At 36.2% G+C, this 25,643-nt stretch overlaps 3 protein-coding genes and 1 pseudogene across 4 annotated transcripts; 1 reads left to right on the top strand and 3 right to left on the bottom strand.

Moving 5' to 3' along the window:
• The first annotated feature begins 449 nt into the window (after nt 1–449).
• Nucleotides 450–1,594, top strand: LOC122052445 (myb-related protein MYBAS1-like). 2 transcript variants are annotated; one of them, XM_042613971.1, is made up of 3 exons: nt 450–705; nt 829–958; nt 1,071–1,594. In XM_042613971.1, exons 1-3 carry the CDS (start codon nt 627–629, stop codon nt 1,420–1,422), a joined length of 561 nt encoding a protein of 186 aa, XP_042469905.1. In that variant the 5' UTR covers nt 450–626; the 3' UTR covers nt 1,423–1,594. The 2 variants fall into 2 exon arrangements, with proteins under 2 accessions (XP_042469905.1, XP_042469897.1); XM_042613963.1 differs by having other exon boundaries at nt 461–741.
• A 2,269-nt stretch (nt 1,595–3,863) lies between these two features.
• Nucleotides 3,864–4,553, bottom strand: LOC122052454 (annotated as a pseudogene).
• Nucleotides 4,554–6,810: 2,257 nt separating this feature from the next.
• On the bottom strand, nt 6,811–8,667 carry LOC122052441 (probable sugar phosphate/phosphate translocator At3g11320). The gene is made up of 4 exons (XM_042613947.1): nt 8,014–8,667; nt 7,665–7,768; nt 7,337–7,565; nt 6,811–7,239 (listed from the first exon to the last, which is right to left on the bottom strand). Exons 1-4 carry the CDS (start codon nt 8,518–8,520, stop codon nt 6,997–6,999), a joined length of 1,083 nt encoding a protein of 360 aa, XP_042469881.1. The 5' UTR covers nt 8,521–8,667; the 3' UTR covers nt 6,811–6,996.
• Nucleotides 8,668–10,740: 2,073 nt separating this feature from the next.
• On the bottom strand, nt 10,741–13,834 carry LOC122032494 (nuclear transcription factor Y subunit B-3-like). Its single transcript, XM_042591820.1, has 13 exons — nt 13,542–13,834; nt 13,330–13,459; nt 13,201–13,206; nt 13,050–13,121; nt 12,908–12,958; nt 12,726–12,797; nt 12,545–12,634; nt 12,402–12,473; nt 12,260–12,310; nt 12,078–12,149; nt 11,936–11,986; nt 11,331–11,399; nt 10,741–11,168 (listed from the first exon to the last, which is right to left on the bottom strand). Exons 1-12 carry the CDS (start codon nt 13,832–13,834, stop codon nt 11,379–11,381), a joined length of 981 nt encoding a protein of 326 aa, XP_042447754.1. The 3' UTR covers nt 10,741–11,168; nt 11,331–11,378.
• Between the last annotated feature and the right edge of the window lie 11,809 nt (nt 13,835–25,643).

Below are 25,643 nucleotides of genomic sequence, written 5' to 3'. Positions count from 1 at the left end.
CCTTTTTCTACCTTTAGCAGATGAGCCACACACCGGCACTCGCTCCGCTACGCTTTCAAGTACCTGTCTTTGTACAAAGGAATACGGTACCAACTTCGCTATCGTTAAATGGCAAACAGCTGTGTGAATGTGTCCTGCAGGCAGAGAAGTCCTAAATTCCTCCAGTGATTTTATCAATTACCAATTTTAAAATTATATTTTTTTTTAAAAAAAAAGGAAATTCAAGAATGATTCCTCGCGAGTACGGTAAAACTTGATGTCGGAATATTTAGAGACAGAGAAGAGATATGAGCATGTGGAACGTCAGTAGCAAAACAAGTTGGGTGAAACAAAGGGAAGCACTTGCAGCGGACAGAATTCAGAGCCTAGATTTCACCCGCGAAGTCTTATTCAAGACGAAATGTAATTACTTCAATTCCTCTGTGCCTTTTGCCACCAGAGCAGAGAGATAAATCGAAAGACAAAATTTTCATCTATGAACTAATTCTACATCAAACAAGGATCAGACATGACATCATCTGAGACCGCTGTTAATGATTATAAATATGGAGGGAGAAGAGAAGATGAGCAAAAAACAGAGGACAGAGGACAGAAGACGGAGGGGTAAGTAGAAAGACAATTAAAGGATGGAGGCGGAGGCGGCGCGAAAAGGGCCTTGGACGGAGGAGGAGGACGCTCGACTTGTATTTTTCGTACGCTTGTTCGGTGAGCGTCGTTGGGATAACGTAGCGAAGGTGTCAGGTTTGAGCGGTGGCGGGGTGTAGTGATAACTCCGACTTCCCCTTTGCTTTAACCTTGCACGCGTGCCCCCTTCTTGTTTGTTTGCAGGTCTCAACAGGTCCGGTAAGAGCTGCCGGCTCCGGTGGGTCAACTACCTCCACCCCGGCCTCAAACACGGCCGCTTGACCCCCCACGAGCAGCACCTCGTCATTCAACTCCACGCCAACTGGGGCAATAGGTTTGAGTACAGCAACAAGCAAATTAATGAACTAATTCCAATCTAAATGCTATGTGCTCTGCCAACAAGCAAATTAAAAACAAATGCTTTGAAGTTTATTTCTTCCTTTTAGGTGGTCTAGAATTGCACAGTGCCTTCCTGGTCGCACAGACAACGAGATCAAGAACTACTGGAGGACGCACATGAGGAAGAAGGCGGAAGAGGTGAGGATGAGCTCATTCTCCTCATCTTCTTCTTTGTCGTCGCAATCGTCGTCGTTGACTAGTGAAGGAGAAGTAGGACTCGTGGTGGATGGAGATGGATACAGTATGGATCAGATATGGAATGAGATCTCTGCATCCGAGAACTCTGTCGGTGGATTTAGCATCGAAGAGAACAAGGATGGAGGCAGCAGTAGTAGTAAGTTGGAAGATTGTTCTGAATCACTACCGTGGGAGTTGGATGATGAAGAGTTACAGATATGAACATGATCATATACTTCTTCCACATACTGCTGACCGTAGTCTTAGTAGTGCTAATTGCAACTTATTTACAAGATGCTAGGATGCTTTATACTGTGATTAAGCTTTAATAAGAATTTGTCAAGATTTGTTATCATCTTTCTGTTGCTGACAGGATGATAACCTTGGAAATACTTACAGAAGCATGGATAGTATTTCCTGGATGCTTTCTTTCTTGCGATAGTAGAATTTTTCAAAAATGCAGCAGCTTATTTTATCAGAACCATCATAGATAGATAAACTTCGGCTCACTTCTGTAGCTCAAACCACTGTTAAATACATCTATGAATGCATTCTAGCCTGAGAACTGAGAAGATGCTAAAGGAAAGCTTATTTTAAGGTGGCTTATGATGCAGTTGTGGGTCATGCAAATATAAATACTGACTCTGATAAGTCATGTTTAAAGGGCAGTGATAAGGAAGCGCACTACTCCTAAAGCTTTATGTCCTCCTAATTCTAGTGGATGTCCTTTCTGCTGCATATTATCTTACCATTATTTTCTTGACTAAACTAAAGCTAGTGCTTCATCACCAGGCAACACAGAGGTCAGACTTCCTTTTCTGCTACAGATATCATCCTTGACAGGGACACTCATTTTTGTCTGTCTAACGAGTGGTCGTGGATGCAAAGATCAAAACTAAATTACTGATTGTTAATCATGGTCAAATACTGAGAGATCCAAATATTGAGCAAAGCGTAGTGGTTCAGCCACAGGCAAGTTGATCTCTATAATTAAGTCATGGAGCAAGATAACATAATTTGGAGTGGTGGCGTCACCATCAACAGATGAGGTATGGCAGATGTGATAAAAGTAAATAATGACCTTCACATTGCCTTGAGAAACTTTATATGATTATCATCATCAACAACATGATTGTCAAATCGTCAGCAGACAGCAAGCTAATTAACCATTGTATATTTCTGAGAATTATATTCCCTTGGGCCCTTCTGCTCATGGGAGCTCAACCACTCTCCCACTAAAGCCATTTGCCATTTTATCTCTAGTTCCTGTCCTTTGGAAATGACAACAAAGATGTTAATTTCTGTATATACAAGTGGATTTCTCCTTGGAAGATATTCTTGTTAAAATCATTGCGAATTGAAGGTGAAGAAGCGCAATAGTTTGATGTGAGGAACGGTAAGAGTTTTGTCTCTTGTTTATTTTATGTGTGCCAATGAAGCCATTAACTTGCAAGACAAGAAGGGAGTAAGTGCCGGTTAATTCCATAGTATGAATTGAAGTGGGCTTCAGCAGATCAGCCTTTGGTTTGAGAATTGAACAAACAAAATTAAAGTGTCTTTCAATCATAGTTTTAGTCAGGGAATTAAGGGCAGGCTTTCTAGAGGCGGATTAGTGTGTGAACGAAAGAAAAATATCATGTCCAAGAACTTCGTGATAGTCACCAGTGAGGAGAAAATAGTACACAATTAAGAAGAATATAATAATATGAAAAAACATAACTTATAATACATGATTGTGCATTATTCACGCCTTCAAAGTTAAAGGAGTCGTCCAATATAGGCCGCATAGCTTAGACTATTTGACTAGTTTGATAACCTAATTAATCACATGTGAGAAAAACGACAAGAGCCTTTTATTCTTTCATCATTAACAGAAAGATTCATTGAGGTTTATCAAAGTGAATAATAATATTGAATTATAGGAGCATTTAAAAGACTTCTTGAAATTTTTTTGAAGGTAATATAAAATATTTTCATGAAGGTAATATAATTTTTTTTAAATGAATTATAATTTTTCCATGAATGTTGCAAAAAGTAATTCGCTAGTCATTAGTGCAGCAGAATGGTCTAATATAATAATACCCCATACTTTAATCACGCAGAGGGAAATTGTAATTTTTCCATGAAACACTTGCTCTAGCTTGGCAAATCAAATTAACATCACGACTTTGATTGAACGTTCTAAAACTTCTGGTTTGCAATAATTTGTTTCCTTTATCTTTTTTGTCAATGATCCACCTAATTCAACACTATCAATTGCTCCATCACTTTTCATATTATACTCGTCAGTCAATTTAACCTCATGATTTATCTCTTCGTATGATATGGAGAAGAACTCTAAGCGCCCCATGAGAATAATCATTTTTTACTATTATTTTTCACATTATATTCTCATAGTTGGGCAACCATAAAATTATTATCATTTAATCAAAAGATCATATATTCGAATCCTAAAATTAATCTTTTAAAAACAACCTTATCCATTGGACTATTTTTTTTTTTTACTCTCGTAGTTATAAAGTTATAAGAAGAAAAGAAAGAAAGAGATTGTTTAGCATTCCAAAATATATACAGATCATCAAAAGTTCCCATCAAATCATTTTTTTCTCTCTCAGATTAACGGATTCCAATTGCATGCATCCTGATCGATTAAATCACAGAAATGGAAAACAAATTGATTTAATTGAAGCATTCCATCACCAGGGGACTCGAATCTAAAACCTCAAACTCAAAAATCTTGCTACAGCGCTCTCTCCCTCGCCGTCAGCCGGCGGCATGTTGAGGTCCAACCCCAGTACTCCCCTCGACTTCTCCTCAGCTTTCATCTCTGCGTCGAACCTCGCGGCGGCGGGGCCGGTCCGGTGGCGCCTCATGTGGCCACCCAGAGCCTGGCCGATGGCGAACTCGAGGCCGCAGACGGGGCACTCATGCGCACGGGGCTTGGCCATCTCCCCGCGGTGGGTGTCTTCGGAGAGCCTCGGCTTCTTGTGGCTGGCCCGGTGGCCGCCGAGCGCCTGGAAAGACGGGAACTGGCGGTTGCAGGTCTTGCACTCGAAGACACGGTCGGGAGACGGGGAGCGGCCAGCGGCGACGTCGATGATGCCTCGGCCGCCGCGCGAGAGAAGCACCAGCACGTTGGCCAGATGGATGCTCTCGACCTCTGAATTCTCATCTCCGACGACGACGTGATCTCTGAATCGCTTCATGATAACCAACCACAATTAATTATTCAGTATTAATGAACAAAAACAGAGGAAGGAAGGAGGTGAAGCAGAGGAGCAGGCAAGGCAAGGAGCTTTCTATTTATGGGCAACTTGACTAAGCAACTTATAACGTGAAGGGATCGATCGAGTCGTCGGAAGGTTGTGTTACGTGACTTGTAGCATTTGGGGATACAATTTATACATAGAAAGGCATATATCCTCACTGTGTGAACGAATAATTCTCTATGAATTATTATTATTATTATTAAAAACATTTAATATAATTGAATAAAAGTATCTATTTATTAATTGTTTTTTTAAAAAAAATATTTTTTTTACTATAGTTAAATGAATGCGCTTATAGTGATTTGTTTTATCATGTATTTATTATAATTAAATAAAATCACTTTCTATAATTAAAAAAGCAAAAACAGTGTACCATAACACCATAACTAAATAAAAATATATATATTGTAATTAAATTCGTTGCTAAAATAAAAAGAAAAAGATCTACTATAACTTTAAAAATGCTCTTACTATATATCTTTTAGAGAACACTTATTATAACTAAATAAAATTTTATTACACATTTGCATGGTCAAGAATTCATTTTTATGTCATTTAGGATTTTTTTTTTTTAGTTTAGGAGTTAGGTTAGTATTAAACACAAATACAAAATTTAAACAAAAAATTCAGAATATATATATATATATATATACATAAATGTTATCCGTATATATCCTAGTGTTATTTCTTTTATACGATTTAAAATTTAGAATATAATTTCAGAAGAAAAAAAAAGTGAAAACTAAAAAACAATAATAATAACACTGGCTGTTTCCGAGATGTTCACGTATGGGGATGGGTGTGCATCACATTATAGGATGTTTTATGGAGGACAAAGATGAGCAACCGGTGACGTCAATAGTATTATAATTAAAATAGCACTTATTATTAAAAATGATTTTTTATTTAAATAAAAATAAAAAGAACAACCTTAGATATATATATTTTTAAAATATCTTTATATTTTTCTGAAAATATCTTTATCAAAACTATTTAAATATTAATTATTATTATTTTATTTAGTAAAAAACTAATTCAACTTATTTAAAACTAGTCAAATACTATTAAAATAGCTTTAATAAAATTTGTTATAAAATAGAACAAGTTGATTAAAATTATTTTGAATAACTTCAATCAAAATAATTAAATAAGAGAGCTTTTGTTAGATTGCTGTTGTCTTATATTATTTTCCTAAACTAAATTTATGTTGCCAATTAATCTTGTAGTCCTAACCCGCTAATCAGGTTTATAAAATTCTTAACTACTGTTCTGTCATCCATAAATCTGTCTTTGTCTATAAGCAACGGACGCACATCGTTGACGTGGTAAAATTCTTGTTGTGCGTGCAAGTTGACCTCATCCTCTACGTTTGACTTCCATTAAAGGCGCGAAGCACAGGCCTGACTATCTTAAACTTTGTGGTTATCCATTAAGCTAAGTTATTAGAATCATCTAATTAAGATATTCAGATCGCCAACTATTCTCTAGACGAGAAAACAATTAGTTAATCATAATTAAGAACTTATGATGCTCCCAAAACCAAAAGGAAGTTGATCACTCGCGAAAACCAGAAGGTGCATGCTCTCCAACGAGTCCATAAAAAAGAAAAAAAGAAATAAAAAACTTGTTTGGCCTCTGCAATAATTAATCGACTTAAACAAGCGAATTATGATTGAACAAGCTGTAGATGACGTAGCAGTTGCTCTGTTTATCTCTGAAAAAAATTAATCATCTTAACTCACTGAGTCAATCCAATCAGTGAGGCTTCGAAAGTCTTACTGAACACGCATTAGGAAGCAGTGTACAGAATTTGGAGGGTGTAATTTAATTATAAGGAGATCAAAAACCGCACGAAATGGGCCGTTGACCTGAAGAATATTTAAGTGGTTTAACCTTGAGATACCAAATTCGTGCTTTTGCACTGTAGCTAATTGGCTGTTGCAGTGTCATTGCGGACGGTGCTTCTTGTCAGTTCCACCACTCAAGTCTCAATCAAGTAAGTTCATTGGTTTTGATCCAATGAATCTTGAAAAGGATACAAATGGTATTGTCGATCAACTGAGCAACCAAATACAAATTTGTTTTATTAAAAGAGTCAACAGGATGAAGTGTCAAATTTTTGCTAGAAAGTAGGAGGACTTAAATTTTTGATTTAAAGAGTCACGTACAGGGCTGGTATATGAGATCGACTTTTGCATTGTCTGATCAGGACAGGCTTTCGGTAGATGAGAATGAACTGGAGAGAAAACAAGTTTGTTCTATAAGCTGTAACTTAATTATCTAAGATTAGGTGGAGAAAATGAAAGAAGACAGTTTACATTTTTAACTTGTCTGATCCTGATGAATTTCCAACGTCATACAGATTGAATTGAATTGAATTGAATGTTACAGTAGCACTTTGCTTTGGTTAATGCATTCGGCTGTTCTTTCGAGCAAGAACCAACAAAAGCAGAGCGTAGCACCAACATTTTTTGGTTTACAAAAGTAAACAATGCAAAATGTGACAAAATGATTTCTTCTATCTCTATCACTGCTGATCTCTGGCTCCAACCTTTTCCTCTATTATCATGTTCGATTTAGGTGAGTCAATGGATATTGGAAGAGGCAGGGTTGGAACATTACCGCATTTGTTGCGCCTTTTAGATTCACTGTAGAGGACGACACCAAGAACTGTGAGGCCGTAGCCAGCCATCCCAGTCAAAGATACAGGATTCCTAAATATCAGAATCGAAATGCCAACTGCCACTGCACCCTTGGCATTTCCCAGAACCTTCAAAGGATGATGATGAACAAACCAACATTTTAAGAAGAAAAAAAAGAGAGGAGAAAAACATGTATGATGAGTCAAGCATTAGAGTGAAGCATACCTGGTGAGTCAAGGCACTGGTATATTTTGTGACCAAGAAATTGGTTAAGTTCACAAAATATGCCAAAGAAGAGTTGAAGAGGAGGTACAAGGCAAACTTGAAGTCCTCTCTAACCAGTGCCAGCGTTACGCTGATCACATTCTTCTCCATTATCATTATTGCAGGAAGTATTAGAATTACTGCTATTGGAGCCATGTACAGAAGGAGATTCATGGAGCTCAATTTTTCCCTTGGATACCAAAAAATAGAACATTACGATCAATGTGTAGGCTTTCGGAAATTATATATAGTAACTCATTTTAGACAACGGAAGGAATGTAATACTCACTCCTCTGAGGACATCAAAATTCCTTGTAACACTGTCTTGAAAGCCCTAGCAGCAGTAGCACCGATGCACACAATGAAACCGATCAAATGAAAACTTGGCTCCGCCTGGAAAGTTGAATAGTCAAGTACAATGTTAATTCATCTATCAGTTTATTGTTTGATTAGCACATATATAGCTTTGTAAAGATCCTATCGAATCACATTCACCATCTTCGTCGATCGAGTTTTGTAAGCAAAATGCATGTGTCAGTAATATTTAGTAGAAGTACTGCCGATGCAATTGATAAAATTGCGAAGAAATTAAACCGCCAATTCTACGAGGCAAGTACGTAACGAGCAGTTGAACTAACCCCACTGGCGACAATGACGCCCGCAACCACAGGTACGAGGGTAGCGTAGGTGATCCAGGATTCCCGGCGGGGAGTCATAATGCACGCAAACACGGCGGTGAAGAAGGGCGTGGTGGCTCCGACCGCCTGGTTGAACGAGACCGGGAGGTAACGGAGGGAGACATTGCCGCTGACCACGGACCCACAGAACACGAGGCTAAGCGCGGAGATCTTCAGGAACTGGGCCCTCGACCGGACGGACTGCACCGGCACGAGCTTCAGCCAGGGAATCGCGACGAAGCTGAGGACGGAGCAGGCCACCATGTGGCACATGGTGAGAAAGATGGGGTACATGAACCCGTAGCTGCTCAGAAGGTATTTGTTGAAGAGCAGCACCGCGATGTTGGAAGAGTACCAAGCCGTGACGAGGCCGAGAGTAGTGAACAACCGCGCCGTCGTCGTCGGCAACGCCGACTGCAGGTCCGCCGCCTTCTCGCTCATTTCTGCCTCGGCCACCTTCTCGCTCATTTTCGAATCTGTGTGGTGTAGAGAAAAAGATTGTATGCCGGAATTGACGGAGTTCGACGGAGAAGCTTGGGAAACTGACTCGTGCTCGCGGCAGCAAATCGATCCGTGGATACGAACGACAACTTAGCGTCATTCCGCTGCACCATACCTCCGGGTCCATCGGAACACGAGGCTGTTTGTAATAGAGCATGATTAAAAAACGTGTGAATCATTTTTTTTTTTAAATTCTGTTTTTTTTTTAAAAAAAAATTGATCATAAAAAGACGTTTTGACATGTCCCATATCGTGTTCTGTTGTACTAGACCACCTACAAAAAAATCCGTATTTTGACTGTGATATTATTTAATTTTCTATATAAGCTATAATTTTAAAAAATAAATAAAAGAGATTGTTTTTTTTTTCCAATTTAAACATTTTGTGTTTTAACTGCTATATATATTCTCTGAAGAGTTATATGTATTCATTAATTTTTTAATAATTTTGATTTATATATACTAGTTTTATTAAAAATTATTATATGAAATCAAATTGGTCTAATTTAACGAACAAGCAATCTTATATGCTCATTGCATACTATTATACAATGAAGTTATTATATGCATTTTTTAATTATTATTTAAAGTTAGTTTAGAGTCATACGTACAATGATTTTATTCAAAACTATTATACACACTTAAATTAGTTTAATTTTATATGTATTTTTTAAACTCACTTGAATTGTTATATGCATTGCTTTACCAATTTAAATCATGTATCAATTTTATTCTATTTTTTGAGAATCTAAACTGTTTTAATTTTATGGATGATCAATTTTATACAATTGTTTAACCTTATGAAATTGTATATATATATATATATATTATTTTAGATCAGTTTACAATCAATAGTAGTTTTGAATAAAATTGTTATGTAAATTTAAATTGTTCTTAATTCACAAACTTTGATCTATGTTCCAGAAGCTTCTATAATCTTCTATATATATTTTTCTTTTTTAATTTAGAGCAATTTAGGAACATCTAATACTCTAAATTCACAAATTAATATTCTGATTGGTGCCTTTAGATTTGCAATATGTTTTTCTTTTTCAATTTAATTAGAATTGTTTAAGATTATATAGTATGCAGTTTAGTCCAAAAGTATTATATAGACCTAAAATACTTAACATATCATAATCTAAAGTTGCTCTATATGCCTTTCTTTTCTATTTTAAATTAATTTATTTTATTATATAGCAACTTTGTTTTGGCTACTATATGGTCCAAACTAGTCTTATTCACAAACAAACACTTGTATAAATTTTTTTAAACCCTATGAAGTTCCTATATATCTTCTTCTCCAATTTAGAGTGGTTGAAAATCATATAATAATTTTGTCCAAAATTACTACATGAATCTAAATTATTGTAACTTTACAAACAAAGGAGATCTAAATTAGTTAAGGACATGTGACAATTTTATTCAAAGTTTTTATATGGACTCAAACTTTAGATCCAAATACAAACATGCATTTCTAAGTGATTTTGATATTCATCATGTGTCTTTTTTTTATAAGTGGAAGACGATAAGATATAAATCGACACTTGCTTATACGGTTGGATTAAAAAAGTACAGTAACAGTAAAGTGTAGTTTGAGTTTTATTTAAATAATAACGCAAATGAGTTTAAGAGGATATATTCCTTTAATGATAAAATGAAAATAAAAAGAGATATTTTTTTAAAAAAATGTCATTAATAGTATTTTTTTAAAATATCCGCATTTTTTATTTCCTTTGCATCGTGCGATATCAATTAATTTTATTTTTTGATATCGTACAATATGTACCAACTCTCCACCATGCAAATTAACCGTAACTAAACAAAACGAGCGACAGTGCACTCGCTTTCAATTTGGACATCTCACCGTCCGCCCGTCCGTCCTCACACCGAACCGATAGGATCGGATCGGATCCGATACGATCCAAATGTAACACCTAGCGTCATGCGTCGAGTCGACAGCCACATGGTGGACCCACCTCCAGTCCCAATCCCACAATCATCTTTCGTGTCCATCCGCCCGCCACCCGACCAATCGCCGAGCGCATCCATTATCCTTCTAACGCAGCAACATGCAAATTCTAGGATAGCAAAACGCAAATCAATTTTTTTAAATTTAAATTAATTAATGCTCATTTGATATTAAGTATCCAAGCCATCCCGATTAATTTAAAAAATAATCGATCCAATTTCATAGAATCAAACGAACAAGGACTTGGAACGCCATCTTAATTAAAAGCACAACAAAACACTCTTGCAAATGATCCTTCAGACCAAAGAGTTTAAGCACTTCATCTTTCTCACCAAAAGACTGCTGTCTACCTAAAATTGAAAAAGAATACAATAGAGGATAGATCTGGATCGGACCAAATGGACTTGAAAAATGAAAATTCACCTGATATCTAGTTGCTAAATTTTATGAACACAAGCAATCTACCCGAAAATAAAGGGCCGTCGTGATCAAGTTAATCCAAACACGAAATTCTGGTCAATATTGAGGGAAAAAGACTGAGAATAATGTCACCATGAAGAAGACTCACTAAATGCGTCTAGCTTTGAGGAAATCATACACGCCATGAATGAAACTGCTGCATTCCACAGTCATGAATGCACTACCTGCAAAACTTTAATTCAAGCAATGAGATTGAGCTTTTCTTTTTGTTTTGATTTCTGAACAAAAAAAGTGACGCTTAAATGCTCCATTTGACATTGTTTGCAGGATGAATAACAGCATCAACATTAAATGAATATCATGAACAAAATAATCAGAAACCTTACGTGGATGAATTGTAGCAACTGGGAAATGTAAACAGATAAACACCAAGTTCATAGATCATCACTTTGGAACTACATAATAAAAAGAAAAGAAACGTTAGTGTTACTACCTCAAAGGAAGTTTAAATTTGCTGCAACATGTGTGCTATATTCTTAACCAGATACCAACTAGCATCAACAACTCCATTGAATGATTTATCTTGCTCACATGGAGAACTTTTAAATACAATATTAATGAAGAACTTGGTAGGAGAAAAAGATGTATGGAAAGGAGAGGAATTAGACTAGAAAAAAGGTGGAATTGTAGAAACATAGTAAAAAGGATTTCCTCCAAGAAAATGATTACAGATCCATATACGGTCACGATTATCATCTATTAACCAAGTAAGCTATTGAAAAGAGAAATACTCTCAAAACAAATTATTTAAACTTTTGTACATAGATTAAAATTGAATTTGTATGAAATGGCAATTAAATTGAACTAAAAATGATAAAGTCCACAACAATGATAAACAAACAACACTAAAAGAATACATATATCTCGTTCCAGTTTAAGTTTCACGCATTGATAAAGCTTACAGCTTCACGAACTTTGAAAGGATAAGTACCTGATGGTTCGCACTGTTCATGTTTTGTGCAAGAAAATTTTGTTGAAGAACCTAGTCATACCAATTATCTCATAAGTTTGATCAAAACTAAAACAACTGAACCTTTATATAAGAAGAATAAAAGCATCAAAAGACATGGTACTTGGTATTCTCCGGTTGTGTTTGTGATAGGGTGAGATACCCCCATTTCTCTGCTTGCAGAACCTTTACCATCCTGTGGAGGAAAGAAACTTACATATTCTTGTTAACAGTATTAACAACTAGCTAAAGATAGGAAAGTGATACCCCCATTGCTATCTTCACAAACTTTGAAAGGATAAGTACCTGATGATTCGCATAGTTCATGTTTTGTGCAAGAAAATTTTGTTGAAGAACCTAGGCATACCAATTATCTCATAAGTTTGATCAAAACTAAAACAACTGAACCTTTATATAAGAAGGATAAAAGCATCAAAAGACATGGTACTTGGTATTCTCCGGTTGTGTTTGTGATAGGGTGAGATACCCCCATTTCTCTGCTTGCAGAACCTTCACCATCCTGTGGAGGAAAGAAACTTACATATTCTTGTTAACAGTATTAACAACTAGCTAAAGATAGGAAAGTGATACCCCCATCGCTAGCTTCACGAACTTTGAAAGGATGAGTACCTGATGATTCGCATAGTTCATGTTTTGTGCAAGAAAATTTTGTTGAAGAACCTAGGCATACCAATTATCGCATAAGTTTGATCAAAACTAAAACAACTGAACCTTTATATAAGAAGGATAAAAGCATCAAAAGACATGGTACTTGGTATTCTCCGGTTGTGTTTGTGATAGGGTAAGATACCCCCATTTCTCTGGTTGCAGAACCTTCACCATCCTGTGGAGGAAAGAAACTTACATATTCTTGTTAACACTATTAACAACTAGCTAAAGATAGGAAAGTGATACCCCCATTACTATCTTCACGAACTTTGAAAGGATAAGTACCTGATGATTCGCATAGTTCATGTTTTGTGCAAGAAAATTTTGTTGAAGAACCTAGTCATACCAATTATCGCATAAGTTTGATCAAAACTAAAACAACTGAACCTTTATATAAGAAGAATAAAAGCATCACAAGACATGGTACCTGGTTTTCTCCTGTTGTGTATGTGTTAGGGTAAGACCCCCGCATTTCTCTCATTGCAGAATCTTCAATACCCTGTGGAGGAAAGAAACTTGCATATTCTTGTTAAAAGTATTAACAACTAAAGATAGGAAAGTCCAACGGACACAATTACCTCCGACTATAAAACCCATTTGCAGCAATAAAATCCATCCGATTGGGAGAGGGGGGAAAACAAAAACACAAGTATCATCAAGAATCAGATTAGATGATTAGAAAATCAACAGATATAGCCTACACGTACTTGGCGATATTTGCCCAGATACAGCTTCAGCGGCGGAACGTAATCTTCAAACCCAAGCGTCGCCATTGACCACAGCACATCGTCCCCGTTGATCGTCTTCTTCTTTAGCGTCATGCACCGCTCACAAGCTCTGTTATCCCCATAACACATCACATCATACATTTGGATCAATAAACGAAGACACAAAGAGGAGAAGAGGCAACCGATCTCACTCGCTGGTGATAAAACTGATGAACTCAGACACGCATTCTTGCATCGTCTCCTTGGTCTCCTTGGCGACCTTTGCGTGGTTGGGCAGGGCCTTATTCAAGATTCGAGTGATGTTGGCGATGGGGAGGAAACGATCTTGCTCCCTTACGCTGCTGTCACCATCGCCGCCGTCCCCGCCTCCGCCCCCGCTCACGCCCCCACCCCCGCTCCCGCCCCCGCCGTAGCTCCTGGCTCCTTCAGCAGGGTTGGACTGAGAAGCCTCTGCCATCCTCCTCTGCCTTGCCGGCGGAACCATCGCAAAGATCACGGAAGGAGAACTCCAAATCGCAGGAGGCGAGAAAGCGACGAGTGATACTACAACCTTTGGTTGGTTTCGTATTTGGCGCGCGGCCGGGAGTTGTCGATTAGTTTTTGGTTGGCAGATCGAACGCTGGAGAAGCAGAGAGAAAGAAGCGACGAGTCCTTTATCACCGTCGTCCGTTGGCGGATGCAGGCTCTGGCCTCTGTCGCGCCTTTATATTCTTTGGTTCGCCGATCCAATCGTTAAACAACGGTTCAAGGCCTCGTTGACATATTCTCTTCTTGCTTGTGATCTTTTAATTCCGGAAGTTGGAATTCTTTTGTTGCTTTGTTGTGCAGGTATCCGGAGCACTTCGCGCAATCTCTGCTGCTCTTCCTGGTGCTGCTTGCTTATTTTGCCGACTCTGTGAAGACGAGTCTGTTCTACAGTGTTGTTGTTTTTTTTATCAATTATTTTTAAGAATAATCCAAAACAATACAAAGAAGTAACTTGCGCTTAGGTTAATTTATGCAAGAAAGTTTGTTTGTTGATGCTTTCTTGATAAAATTAAAGGCATTATAGTTCATAATTCCCAGACGTCATCTTAATTTAGAGCGGTCAAAAGTAAATCAAGATAGTTTTGAGTTGAGACGAACGAACTCGTCATTTCTTTGATGTTGAGCAGTTTGTGATCATATCTTATAACTAAATCAACCCTATGGTTGGGCGTTAACTACTGTTGATTGATATGCCTCGCAATTCTGGCCTTGGCAAATGTTGTAGACCTACTTGTGCGTCCAAGACGTGACCTCAAGTTTTCACAACTTTAGAAAAGCAAGGTCAAGTGCTCCTGGACTCGGAAGCACACACATTCAGAAGTATATGAATTTGAAAGTGTACAACTCGGAAGGTCATAAACTCGGAAGTACATGAATTCAGAAATATGTGAACTCAAAAGTATACGGATTTAGAAGTGTATGAACTTAGAAGTACACAGACTTAGAAGTACACAGATGTGCGTGGATTCAAAAGGGTAGGATTGGAAACATCTTTGGAGTAATATAGCAGTTAAGGTACCTCTGGAGTAATTCTAAAACATGAAATATAAGATCAAATGTAAATACTTATAGTGATTGTTTGCTAACCCTTTTCTTCACACTTGTTCTTGGAGAAGCGATCACAAATTGAACCACCCTTCCAAGTTTCACAAACCAAATTCTTTGTGCTTGTGAATGCTCTCCTCTTCACCGATTATTAAAACCAACCCCTCTCTCCAGCAACCCTTTCTCACTTGGATGTACATGCCTATATAGGTGCTCATGCAGTCATCGAAAGTTCTGCATAAAGTGTAGAAGTGGGAGGTTAACCGCAACCATATCTGCACAATGTGCAGACGTGGGTGCAACTATCAATATCTCCCACTCGTCCAAGTGATGTTATAGACATAGAATAGTCACAAAGACCAAATAGTCATACAAACTAATAGGAGATCCAATTCATACTTAGGAAAATAGTTTGTGCGATAGTAATCATACTGAGTGATCAATGTTAAGAATATTGTTACACTTTATATAGTTGCTCTCTGAGCAATCAATGTTAAGAAAGTTGTTATATTTTACTTAGCCGCTCTCTTGGTGGCACACATCCGCTCTCCAAAAGACATCAATGTCTTACTATTTACTCATAATAAATCATTTATATCAATATGAACATCTCTAATCCCTCATAACAACTAGTACATCAAGAGCATGTTCTATATCTCCAATTAATACAATCGCTCACAATCATGTACATTTTGTGTACTTAATAAAAAAATATAATTAGTCAACTAGTGAATAAATGCCAAAGATATAAATTTATCTTAATCTTCATTTTTAGCTAGAATCTATTCATTCTAATCATCCATATTCAATAGGTTACATGATAAAGTAGCAAATACTGATTAGAACTTCAAATAGACAGCTAAATAGTCACTGAAAGTAAATATTGATATTAACTAATAATCTCAAGGGCTCACATAGTAAAGAAGTAGGGATCTATTCTTCTACTACTTTTATTATTGCAATATCACATATGGTACGAATCACATGCTACGATGTTATTTTCTTTACTAAAAAAAATACATGTTTTCTCAAATTAGCATCACACAGATTGCATCTAGAAATTCCCAATGCCTAATCCTGAATTCAACTCATAAATTCAAATATAGCCTCCAGCAGATTTAGTAAATTGTGAGTGTTTTTACTCCAATCATTATCAGTACATAAATAATCTCATCTTGATACAACTATCAAAGCAGCCTCAACTTATGAGTATGTTTCTATTCATAGCTATATAAGTTATCTCATAAGTAATAATTTTACCTCTATTTATACTTAACAAATATAGATGATTGCTCATGTGAGTAGACTAATCTCAACCTGCTAACATGTTCATCGAATTTTATCCAAAAATGTAACAACATATACACAGAATAGATCATGACATTTATATATATATTTGATTGTCTTTATAATGTGTTACATTTTACGAAGTCTCAAAGACTTCACATATTCTTGAAATGACTCTTTTGTCAATGACTTAGTAAAAAGATTTATAAGCATAGCATGTATAGGGATATACTCATGAATTATGTTTTTCTTGTCAATAATATCCCTTACAAAATTATACTTAATTTCTATATACTTGCCTTTGTATGATATTTGGGATCCTTGAAAAAAAGCTATAGTAATTTGATTGTCACAATATATTGTAACAAGACTCTCACTGTTCTCAACAATTTTCAAATACTTTAGGAACCTTTTTAGCCTAACAGCTTCTTGCACAACCACTATACAAGTCACATACTTAGCTTCTATTGTCGACAATGCTACACAAGCCTGTTTCTTACTGTTCCATGAGATGGCGCCATCATTCAAAAAGAAGATATAGCCAGATGTAGATTTTCTGTCATTAATGTTGGTGCAATCATGCTCTAGAAGTTTTAATGTATTAACAATTATTTAAGTTTATGTTAACATGTTGGATCTAACTCAAGTTACGAGTGTGCGGGATGAAAGAAGTCTAGGAAGGTCAGTGATAAGATTTTTGGCAAGAAGAAGTCCTTGCATGTCGGAAGACTAAAGGCAAGGCAAGAGAAATCCAAGAAAGTCGAGGACTATATTCTTGGCATAAAGAAACCCTTGTAGGTAAGAAGATTGAATGCAAGGCAAAAGAAGTCTAAGAAGGTCGAGGACCTGTTGAAATCGTTGGGTCGGCTAGAAGGGGGGTTGAATAGCCCTGTACAATAAAAAAACAAATACCCTTCTTAGACTTTTAAAAGAACACTTGCATAAATTGGAAAAAAGAAATAAGCTAAAAGAAGAGGCTCACAACTTTTACTTGGTTACAACCGAGGAGGTTGTTAATCCAAGGAAGTAAACGCACTAAGTATCTCCTTCAGGCGGAGAAGCCTTTTACGGCAGTGAAAGCACAAAATGAGAAGTTAAACTAACAATGAAGAGCGCACAAGTATTGTATTACAATTGCTTGTTCATTGAAAAGCTTATGGACCAAGGCTGTATTTATAGCTTTGGTCGGGGCGTCTGGAGGGGGATAAAGTTTTATCCCCTTCGCAACGGATCACGGTCAAACGTGATCTGGTTAAAGTCACATTTCAGATGCTCGGAAGGGTTCCAGGTGCCCGGACTTCCGAGCGCTCGGAATGGATCCGGACGCTCGGACCTCAAAGTCAACCCCGTTGACCTTTTTGGTCTGGGCCTTCTGCTCCGGTTCAGCTCGCCTCGGTCACGGGTCTTTCACTCTGGCTCAGCTCGCTTGGGTGATTTCGGCCAACCAAAATAAGACTCACCCGAATCTAATTTCGGCCTTCTTGAGCAACCTTCCGCTCCCGCTTCTCGTCCCTCGGAAACGCCGCGCGCTTCCTTCTTGTCCGCCTAAGTACTCTTCCGTAGCACCTCGTCCCTCGGACGCACCAAGTCCATCGGCTCTCTCTCGTGTCGTCCTTCTTGCTAGCTGCGTCTTTTGCTTGACTTCTTGTTTTCCTAAGCTCCTGCACACTTAGACACAAGGTTAAAATACCACATGACCTAACCTAATTTGGTTGATCACATTAAAACAACCTTGGGGTTCCAACAATCTCTCCCTTTTTGATGTGAGCAATCCAAGTTAAGCTAGGGTAAAGAGACATAAAGTTAAAATAATAAATTCAGCAATAAAGTATAAAAATAAAAAATTTGAATCTACCTCCCCCTACACTCATTTTTTTCCTTCTCCCCCTTTGATCACATAAAAATGGGGTACCAAGAAAAATCTAAGGGTAGAAATTTTTTGAAATAACTTTATCAAATTTTGAAAATTTTGATAATACCGAAAAATTTGTAAAAATTTCTAAGTAAAAAATTTCAAGCTGAAAAATATTTTTGACTAGCTATTTAAATCAAAAAATATTTTTTGAGAAATTTTGCTAAGTTTTTGCAAGCAAAAAATATTTTTGAGAATTTTCTAAGAAAAAAAATTCAAGCCAAAAAATTTTCTAAAAAAAAAAATCTAAGTTAGACATTTTTGCAAAATATTTTTGAGACATTTCCAAGTAAGAAAAATATTTGAATTTTTTTAAAAGTTTAATGCTTTATCAGTTAGTCAATTAAATATTTTATTTCAATATTTTAGCTTTCAGGCTGTGGTGAGGCACTAGACCTTCTTGGTTATTGGATCATCAACCACTTCTAGACAAAACCTCATACATAAATTAAACGTTTTAATTTTCTTGCTGAAAGCACTAAATCTAAATTAAGGTTCAAGTTAAACAAGACTTCGGAACCTAATATAGGTTCCAACCAACTGGATTAATTAAGTATTTCTTTGAAATATTTCTAATTTGTCCCTTGTGATATCTAAAATACCAATTTAGATTATTGAATTTTCTAAAACTTGTATTAGATTAGCATGCATGAATTTTTAAGTTATTTATTTCTTTTTGCAAAATCTCATTTTCTACTTTTATTTTGTTAAATTATTCTAATGGACAAGATTTTGCTAGAATTATTTTCAAATTTCTAATGTTTTTTCCAATTTGCAGCAATCTTTAGTTAATAGTTTAACAAATTTAAATAATTTATCGGGAGGAAGAGATCGTACCTGACTTACCTTGTTGATCTCGTTATCCGTAGCTCCCCCTGAACTATTGCTTTTTTCTGATGTAGCTCCCCCTTCATCAATGCTCTTGATGCTCATTTCGGACAAGCTTGAATCGTAGTCCTCATCTTGATGACTTGCCATTAATGCAAGTCCGGAGAAGGCCTTAACTTCTGATTCGGATGACGTATCGTCTCATGTCTTTAATTTGTTTGTTTGGACTGGTTTCTTTCCTTTATCATTGTCCTTGTTCCTTAGCTTGGGGTAATTATCTTTAATATGTCCTTCTTCGTTGTAGTGGTAGCATTTGATCGTCCTTTTCTTTCTACCCTGCGGATGGTTAGATTTTCTTGATTTAAATAATTTTTTAAAGTGTCTTACCATCATTACCATTTCCTCATCGTTGAGAGAAGATTCTGACTCATGTTCATCTCTCGATGCCTTGAGGGCGATGTTGTTCTTTGGCTCCTTCGTACCTGCACATCTCAATTCATGCACTTTAAATGTTGAAAACAATTCTTCTAAGGTAATAGATTCTAAGTCCTTAGAGATATAGAAGACAACTACTAGTGATGCCCATTTTGTATTCCTAGGGAATGCATTGAGTGTGTACCTTAGCGAATCTCGGTTACTTACATTTTCTCCAAGATTCGAAAGTCTGGTGATGAGATCTTTGATCCTCGAATGAAGGTGTGCAATCATTTCGTCTTCCTTAAATCGCAAGTTAGTGAGTTGGTTGCGAAGTAAGCCCCGTCTCGTGAGCTTAGATTCAGACGTCCCTTCATGTAGCTCAAGGAACTTCTCCCAAAATTCCTTTGCTGAGTCGTAGTTGTCAATCTGGTTGACTTCTTGTGGTAGAAGAACGCTCAATAGATGGAATTCTGCTTTGCCATTTGCCACGTAGTCGGTCTGCTCCTTTTTAGTCCACTGGTATGTTCCTTTACCTTTCGGTGCTATAAACCGAATTCCATTATTAAAAGTAAATCGAAAACAGTTTTAAAAAAATACCCGCATTCACTTTTTCCAGCTAGCGAACTCTCCCTCAAATTTCGGCGGGTATATGCTTCGTCCGGTCATCATCTTTGCTTCGATCGACGGTTAGTACTCCTGAAGCGTCCTGACTTTGATACCACTTGTTGGAATCGTTGAGTCGGCTAGAAGGGGGGTTGAATAGCCCTGCACAATAAAAAAACAAATACCTTTCTCGGACTTTTAGAAATAAAGAAATAAGCTAAAAGAAGAGGCTCACATCTTTTACTTGGTTACAACCGGGGAGGTTGTTAATCCAAGGAAGTAAACACGCACTAAGTATCTCATTCATACGGAGAAACCTCTTACAGCAGTAAAAGCACAAAATGAGAAGCTAAACTAACAATGAAGAGCGCACAAGTGTTGTATTATAATTGCTTGTTCATTGAAAAGCTTCTAGACCAAGCTTGTATTTATAGCCTTGGTTGGGCGCCTGGAAGGGTTCCAGGCGCCTAGAGGGGGATAAAGTTTTATCCCCTTCGCAATGAATGCGGTCAAATGTGATATGGTCAAAGTCACATTCCGGGAGCTTGGAAGGGTTCCGGGCGCCCGGACCTCAAAGTCAACCCCGTTGACCTTTTTAGTTCGGGCCTTCTGCTCCGATTCAGCTCGCCTTAGTTCGGGCCTTCCGCTCCGGCTCCGCTCGCTTGGGTGATTTCGGCAAACCGAAATAAGGCTCACCCGAACCCAGTTTCGGTCTTCTCGAGCAACCTTTTGCTCCGGCTTCTCGTCCTTCGGAAACACCACGTGCTTCCTTCTTGTCTGCCCATGTATTCTTTCACAGCACCTCATCCCTCGGACGCACCGAGCCCGTCGGCTCTCTCCCGTGTCGTCCTTCTCGCTAGCTACATCTTTTACTCGACTTTTTGTATTCCTAAGCTCCTGCACACTTAGACACAAGGTTAAAACACCACAGGACCTAACCTAACTTTATTGATCATATCAAAACAATCTTGGAGTTCCAACAGGACCGACTTCTTGGCATGATGATCGAGAGATGAGGAAGTTCCAGGCACAAAGTCCAGGGAACAGGAGGTTCATCTTGTAGGACCCTTGACGATCGGTTAGAGATGAGTGAATATCCCTACAAAAATAAAATGCAAACCCTTCTCGAACTTTACAGCTTAATTAACTAACACTTACATAAAAAGAAACTAATTAATTAGAGAAAGAAAAAGAGGCAAAAAGAATTACTTGGTTGCAATCAGAGGATTGCTAATCCAAGGCAAGAAAAGCATACTATGAAGATCTCCTTTGGGCAGAGTAGTCTCTTACAATGTTGATGGCTCACAAACAGTAGTAGAACAATAAATAAATGATTTACAAGTGTTGTTTTTTTACTACTGGGATCAAGGTTGTATTTATAGTCCTGGTCGGACGCTTGGAAGGATTCCAGGCGCCTGGAGGGAGATAAAGTTTTATCCCCGTCGCAATGTAATGCGACACGTGGAGTTTCGGATAAAACTCTGACCCGGGCGCTCGGACCAGAAAGTCAACTTTTAGTTAACTTTTTATCCGAGTCTTCCTCTCTGGTTCTGCTCGCTTGGCTCCGGGTCTTCTGTTCTAGCTCCGCTCATTCGGGTGATTTCGTCCATTCGGAATAGGGCTCATCCGAGCCTATTTTCTGGCCTTCGAGCAGTTTTCCGCTTCGGCTTATCGTCCCTCAAAAATGTTGCGCGCCTCCTTCTCATCCACCAGCATACTCTTCCGCAGCACCTCGTTCCTCAGACGCACTGAGCTCGTCGACTCTCTCCTGTGTTGTCCTTCTCACTAGCTGCATCTTTCACTTGACTTCTTACGCTCCTAGGTTCCTGCACACTTAAACACAAGACATCAAAATAACAATAAGACCTAACTTGACTTGGTTGATCACATCAAAATCATCATAGAGTACTTACACATCTGGCATAAGATACTTGGGATCGATTGGGTTTAGGGATCCTATTTTAGGATATACCAAAAGATTGGTAAGTTTGCCAATCGATTGGTGAGCTAAAACCTAAAACTTGGAAGCAAAAGAATGTATCAATTGATTGACTGGTCGATTGAGAAACCTTCAATTGGTTGACAAGTAGCCTCACAAGAATATAATGCTCCCAGATCAATTATCTGATCGATTGGGAATTCCCAATCGATCAGCTGATTGATTGAGAAGCAATCTTGTAAGAACAGAATACTCCTTGATCAATTATCTGATCGATTGAGAATTCTCCAATTGATCAGCCAATCGATTGAAAAGCCACTCGCGAGAAGAACAAAAAGTTTCCCCAATCGATTGACTAATCGATTTAGCTTTCTTCACCAGAATAGAAAACTCTTCAATAGATTGGTTGATCGATTGAGAATCACAAAAACAGAAGGTTTTTGAATCGATTAACTGATCGATTAAGATTGCTAATCGATCAAGGCTTGATACCAATCGATTGGGATTTAAAATAGAATAATTTTAGCTGTCGATCTAGAGTTAGTAGCATTCAACGGGCATATCAAACACACTATAATCGATTGGGATCTTCACCAATTGATTGAAAGAGGTGAAAAGATGAGAAACAACTAGATTTTGAAGAATCTAAAAGAGGAGATTTCAACCCAACACAAACAACTATTCTATTGCTATTCTCCTGTGAAGCTCTTATCTTCAATCCTCAAGCAATCAAGAGAAGAAGAATCAAGCCAATCACATTGTAATCTTTCTTTCTTCTTCTCCTTGTTGTATTCTTTTGAGAGGTTCTTTAAAGCTTTGTTGTGAAAGGTTTCTCCACCTTCGGTTTGTTTCGAGAAGGAAAAGTTTCATAGTGGATGTTGTGACCGTGGTGTGGATCCTTGGATTAGTCACCTCAAGAAGGTGAATACTAAGTAAACACAAGGAGTTGGCATTGCTTCTAAGTTTCGCTGCACTATCAAGAAGATTAAGAAATCGAAGCGCACTATTCACCCCCTAAAGCTCAACTGGTCCTAATAATCAAGGTCTCCTGCCTAATCTGTATCTGTGTAGCCTATCTGAATAATCTGTGAGCCTCGTCTTTTTAGTTTATATCTTATTTTGTTTATACAAGTGTTTAGTTTAATTAAGTTATAAGTCCGAGGAAGGTTTGTTTTGCATGATTTGTGCAGGGGCTATTCACCCCCCTCCCCTCTAGTCGGCCTCCCAGGGTCCTAACAGATGATTGTGGAGTCGTTTGGAGTATTCTATCTATCAGTCACACGTCACATCTGAGGATGGTCTTTACTTTGCTTTTACTTTCTTGCATGCTTTCCTAATGGTTTTGGCGTTGTAATAATTAGATTTGGACTTAGAATTTAGCCTTGTGGATACTTTACCATTTTTAGTATTTGTTGTGTTTATCCGTGCCGGCACACATTGTATCATTTTAAATTGTGTGACTTTCCTATGTCTTCCACTGTATTTTGTTTTCTATTCTAGTCATGTGGGCTGTGTATACAACTATGTAGTTGTTAATTCAGTTGTGTGGGTTGCATATTAAATTACGTGATTGTGCTTTTATTTCCAATCATGTGGGATATATGTTATTATACTTGTACAACCGAGTGACTATGTATCCAGGTTTTATTTATCACTGTTGCAGGAGAGATATTGTCCGTTTGTCAGACATGGACTCTTCTGAGACATGACAATTCGTAACGCTGGACTGTCAATTATGGCTCATCTGTGTTTTTTAAATTTATCATATTGGCTAATAGCAAATTTTCATAGGATCGAATTGACAGGCGCTCAAGTATATGTTAGTAAGGCCTATACTTATGACCCCTATTATATTGAGACTACCAAATATATATATATAATCAAATATGAATAGTAGTATAGAAATATGTGAATTTGAATATTAAATATTTAAAATTATGGTTAAAATAAATTTTAATTAAAATTTATTTTCATTTGTAATTTTAATATTTTACCATATAGATTTTGGTCAATAATTCTTAATTTTTTTTATATTTGACAAATATTTTTTATTTTTTTTACATATTAAAGTTAAATTAAATAGTTTTTATTTTTTTTACTAGATTGGATTGAAAATTTTTAATTTTTACTATTAGATTTGATTGGTAATTTTTTTATTTTTTATTAAAATTTGATCTGTAATTTTTTAATTGATAAAAATTTAATTTATAGATCAAAATTAAATTTAATTAATATAAATTAAAAATACTTATTGGTTATACTTATTTATTAGTAATTGATTTTTTTTATAAAAATACTTTTTAAAGTGAAACATATATTTAATTGCACTATTCTTTCTTTTAAAATTCTTCTTTTTCATTATCTTTTTTACACTTATTATTATGTCTTCACCGTTCATATTTAATAGCTTACTATTTTTAGATAAATAAATTTAATTGATAATTTATCAAAGTTAAAATTGATAAAAAGAAGACTCTTACTATATTGCTACTCAAATATATTATTTTTAGATCACATAATAATAATTTTACTAGTGCATGAAAACTTCCCTTATTATCAAAATTAAAATTTATCGATAATTTTTTTTAATAGAAATTAAAATATATTTTAATAGTATTATAATAATTTATTACTCATTGCAAACTTAGTTATTATTTTCAATATTTTATTAGAAAAATTTAATTTAATTTATTTAATTAAAAAAATTCATTAGATAAATATATTATTTTTAATAAATTATGCTTGAAAGTTTAACATAAAATAATTTTTATTTTTAAAATGTTAAATTTTACTAATAAATAAATGAGGTTTGAGAAAGGAAAAGTTATTGCTTCCAATTGCATAAATAATCTTGCAAAACTATTTATAAAATTAAATAATTTTAATAATATTTATTTTTTAAAAAAAATATTAAGGACTTAAAATTTTTTTTCTGCTAGGACCTCAAAAATAGTTGAGAAAGTCATACCAACGGGTCGAATAGCAAGAAGTAAATATATGGGGTAGAAAAAATAATAATAAATGGCATCCTTATATAATATACATAATAACTTTTTATGGAATCATGTAGAAAGATTTCTGAAATCTCTAAATCATGTATCCTAGTTTCTACAATTGTAATAGTCGAATTGATTAAATTTTTTTAAAAATAATCAATTTATGTTCAAAAAATTATTGTTCTCAATATAGTGGGTCAATTGATGTCTGGGGATATTTATATAATCAGGAGAACTAGACGAACATATAAGAATTGGTTTCATGTAATTTCAAACTCTCTAAGTCCATTAGCCGATTTCGATCAAAACTGGCTGATGGATCTAGAAAGCTTAAAATGATATGAAATCAGACCTTCTGTGTTTTGTGTAGTTCTCTTTGACTGTGTAAGTGCTCTCAAATATCAAATTGACTCAAAATATTAGGAGTAATAATTTTTTGAATATGAATATATCCGAAAAATCTATTTCGTATTTAAAAAAATCATTAGTCTCAATATTTTGGGTCAAATTAATGTTTAAAGATATAAATATAATAACAAGAATTAGACAAACCCATATGACCTAGTTTCACGTCATTTTGAGCCCTCTAGGTTTATTAACTGATTTTAGCTGAAAGAGTTTCAACAAAAATCGGTTGATGAACCTAAAGAGCTTGGAATGACGTGAAACATATCCTATGTATTCGTCTAATTCTTCTAATTATATAAATGCCCTCAAACATCAATTTGACTCATTATAT

Source organism: Zingiber officinale, chromosome 1B, assembly GCF_018446385.1.
Source record: "Zingiber officinale cultivar Zhangliang chromosome 1B, Zo_v1.1, whole genome shotgun sequence".
Taxonomy (NCBI): domain Eukaryota; kingdom Viridiplantae; phylum Streptophyta; class Magnoliopsida; order Zingiberales; family Zingiberaceae; genus Zingiber; species Zingiber officinale.
Note: the sequence above shows the minus strand (reverse complement) of the source record. Positions and strands in the feature narration are given on the sequence as shown.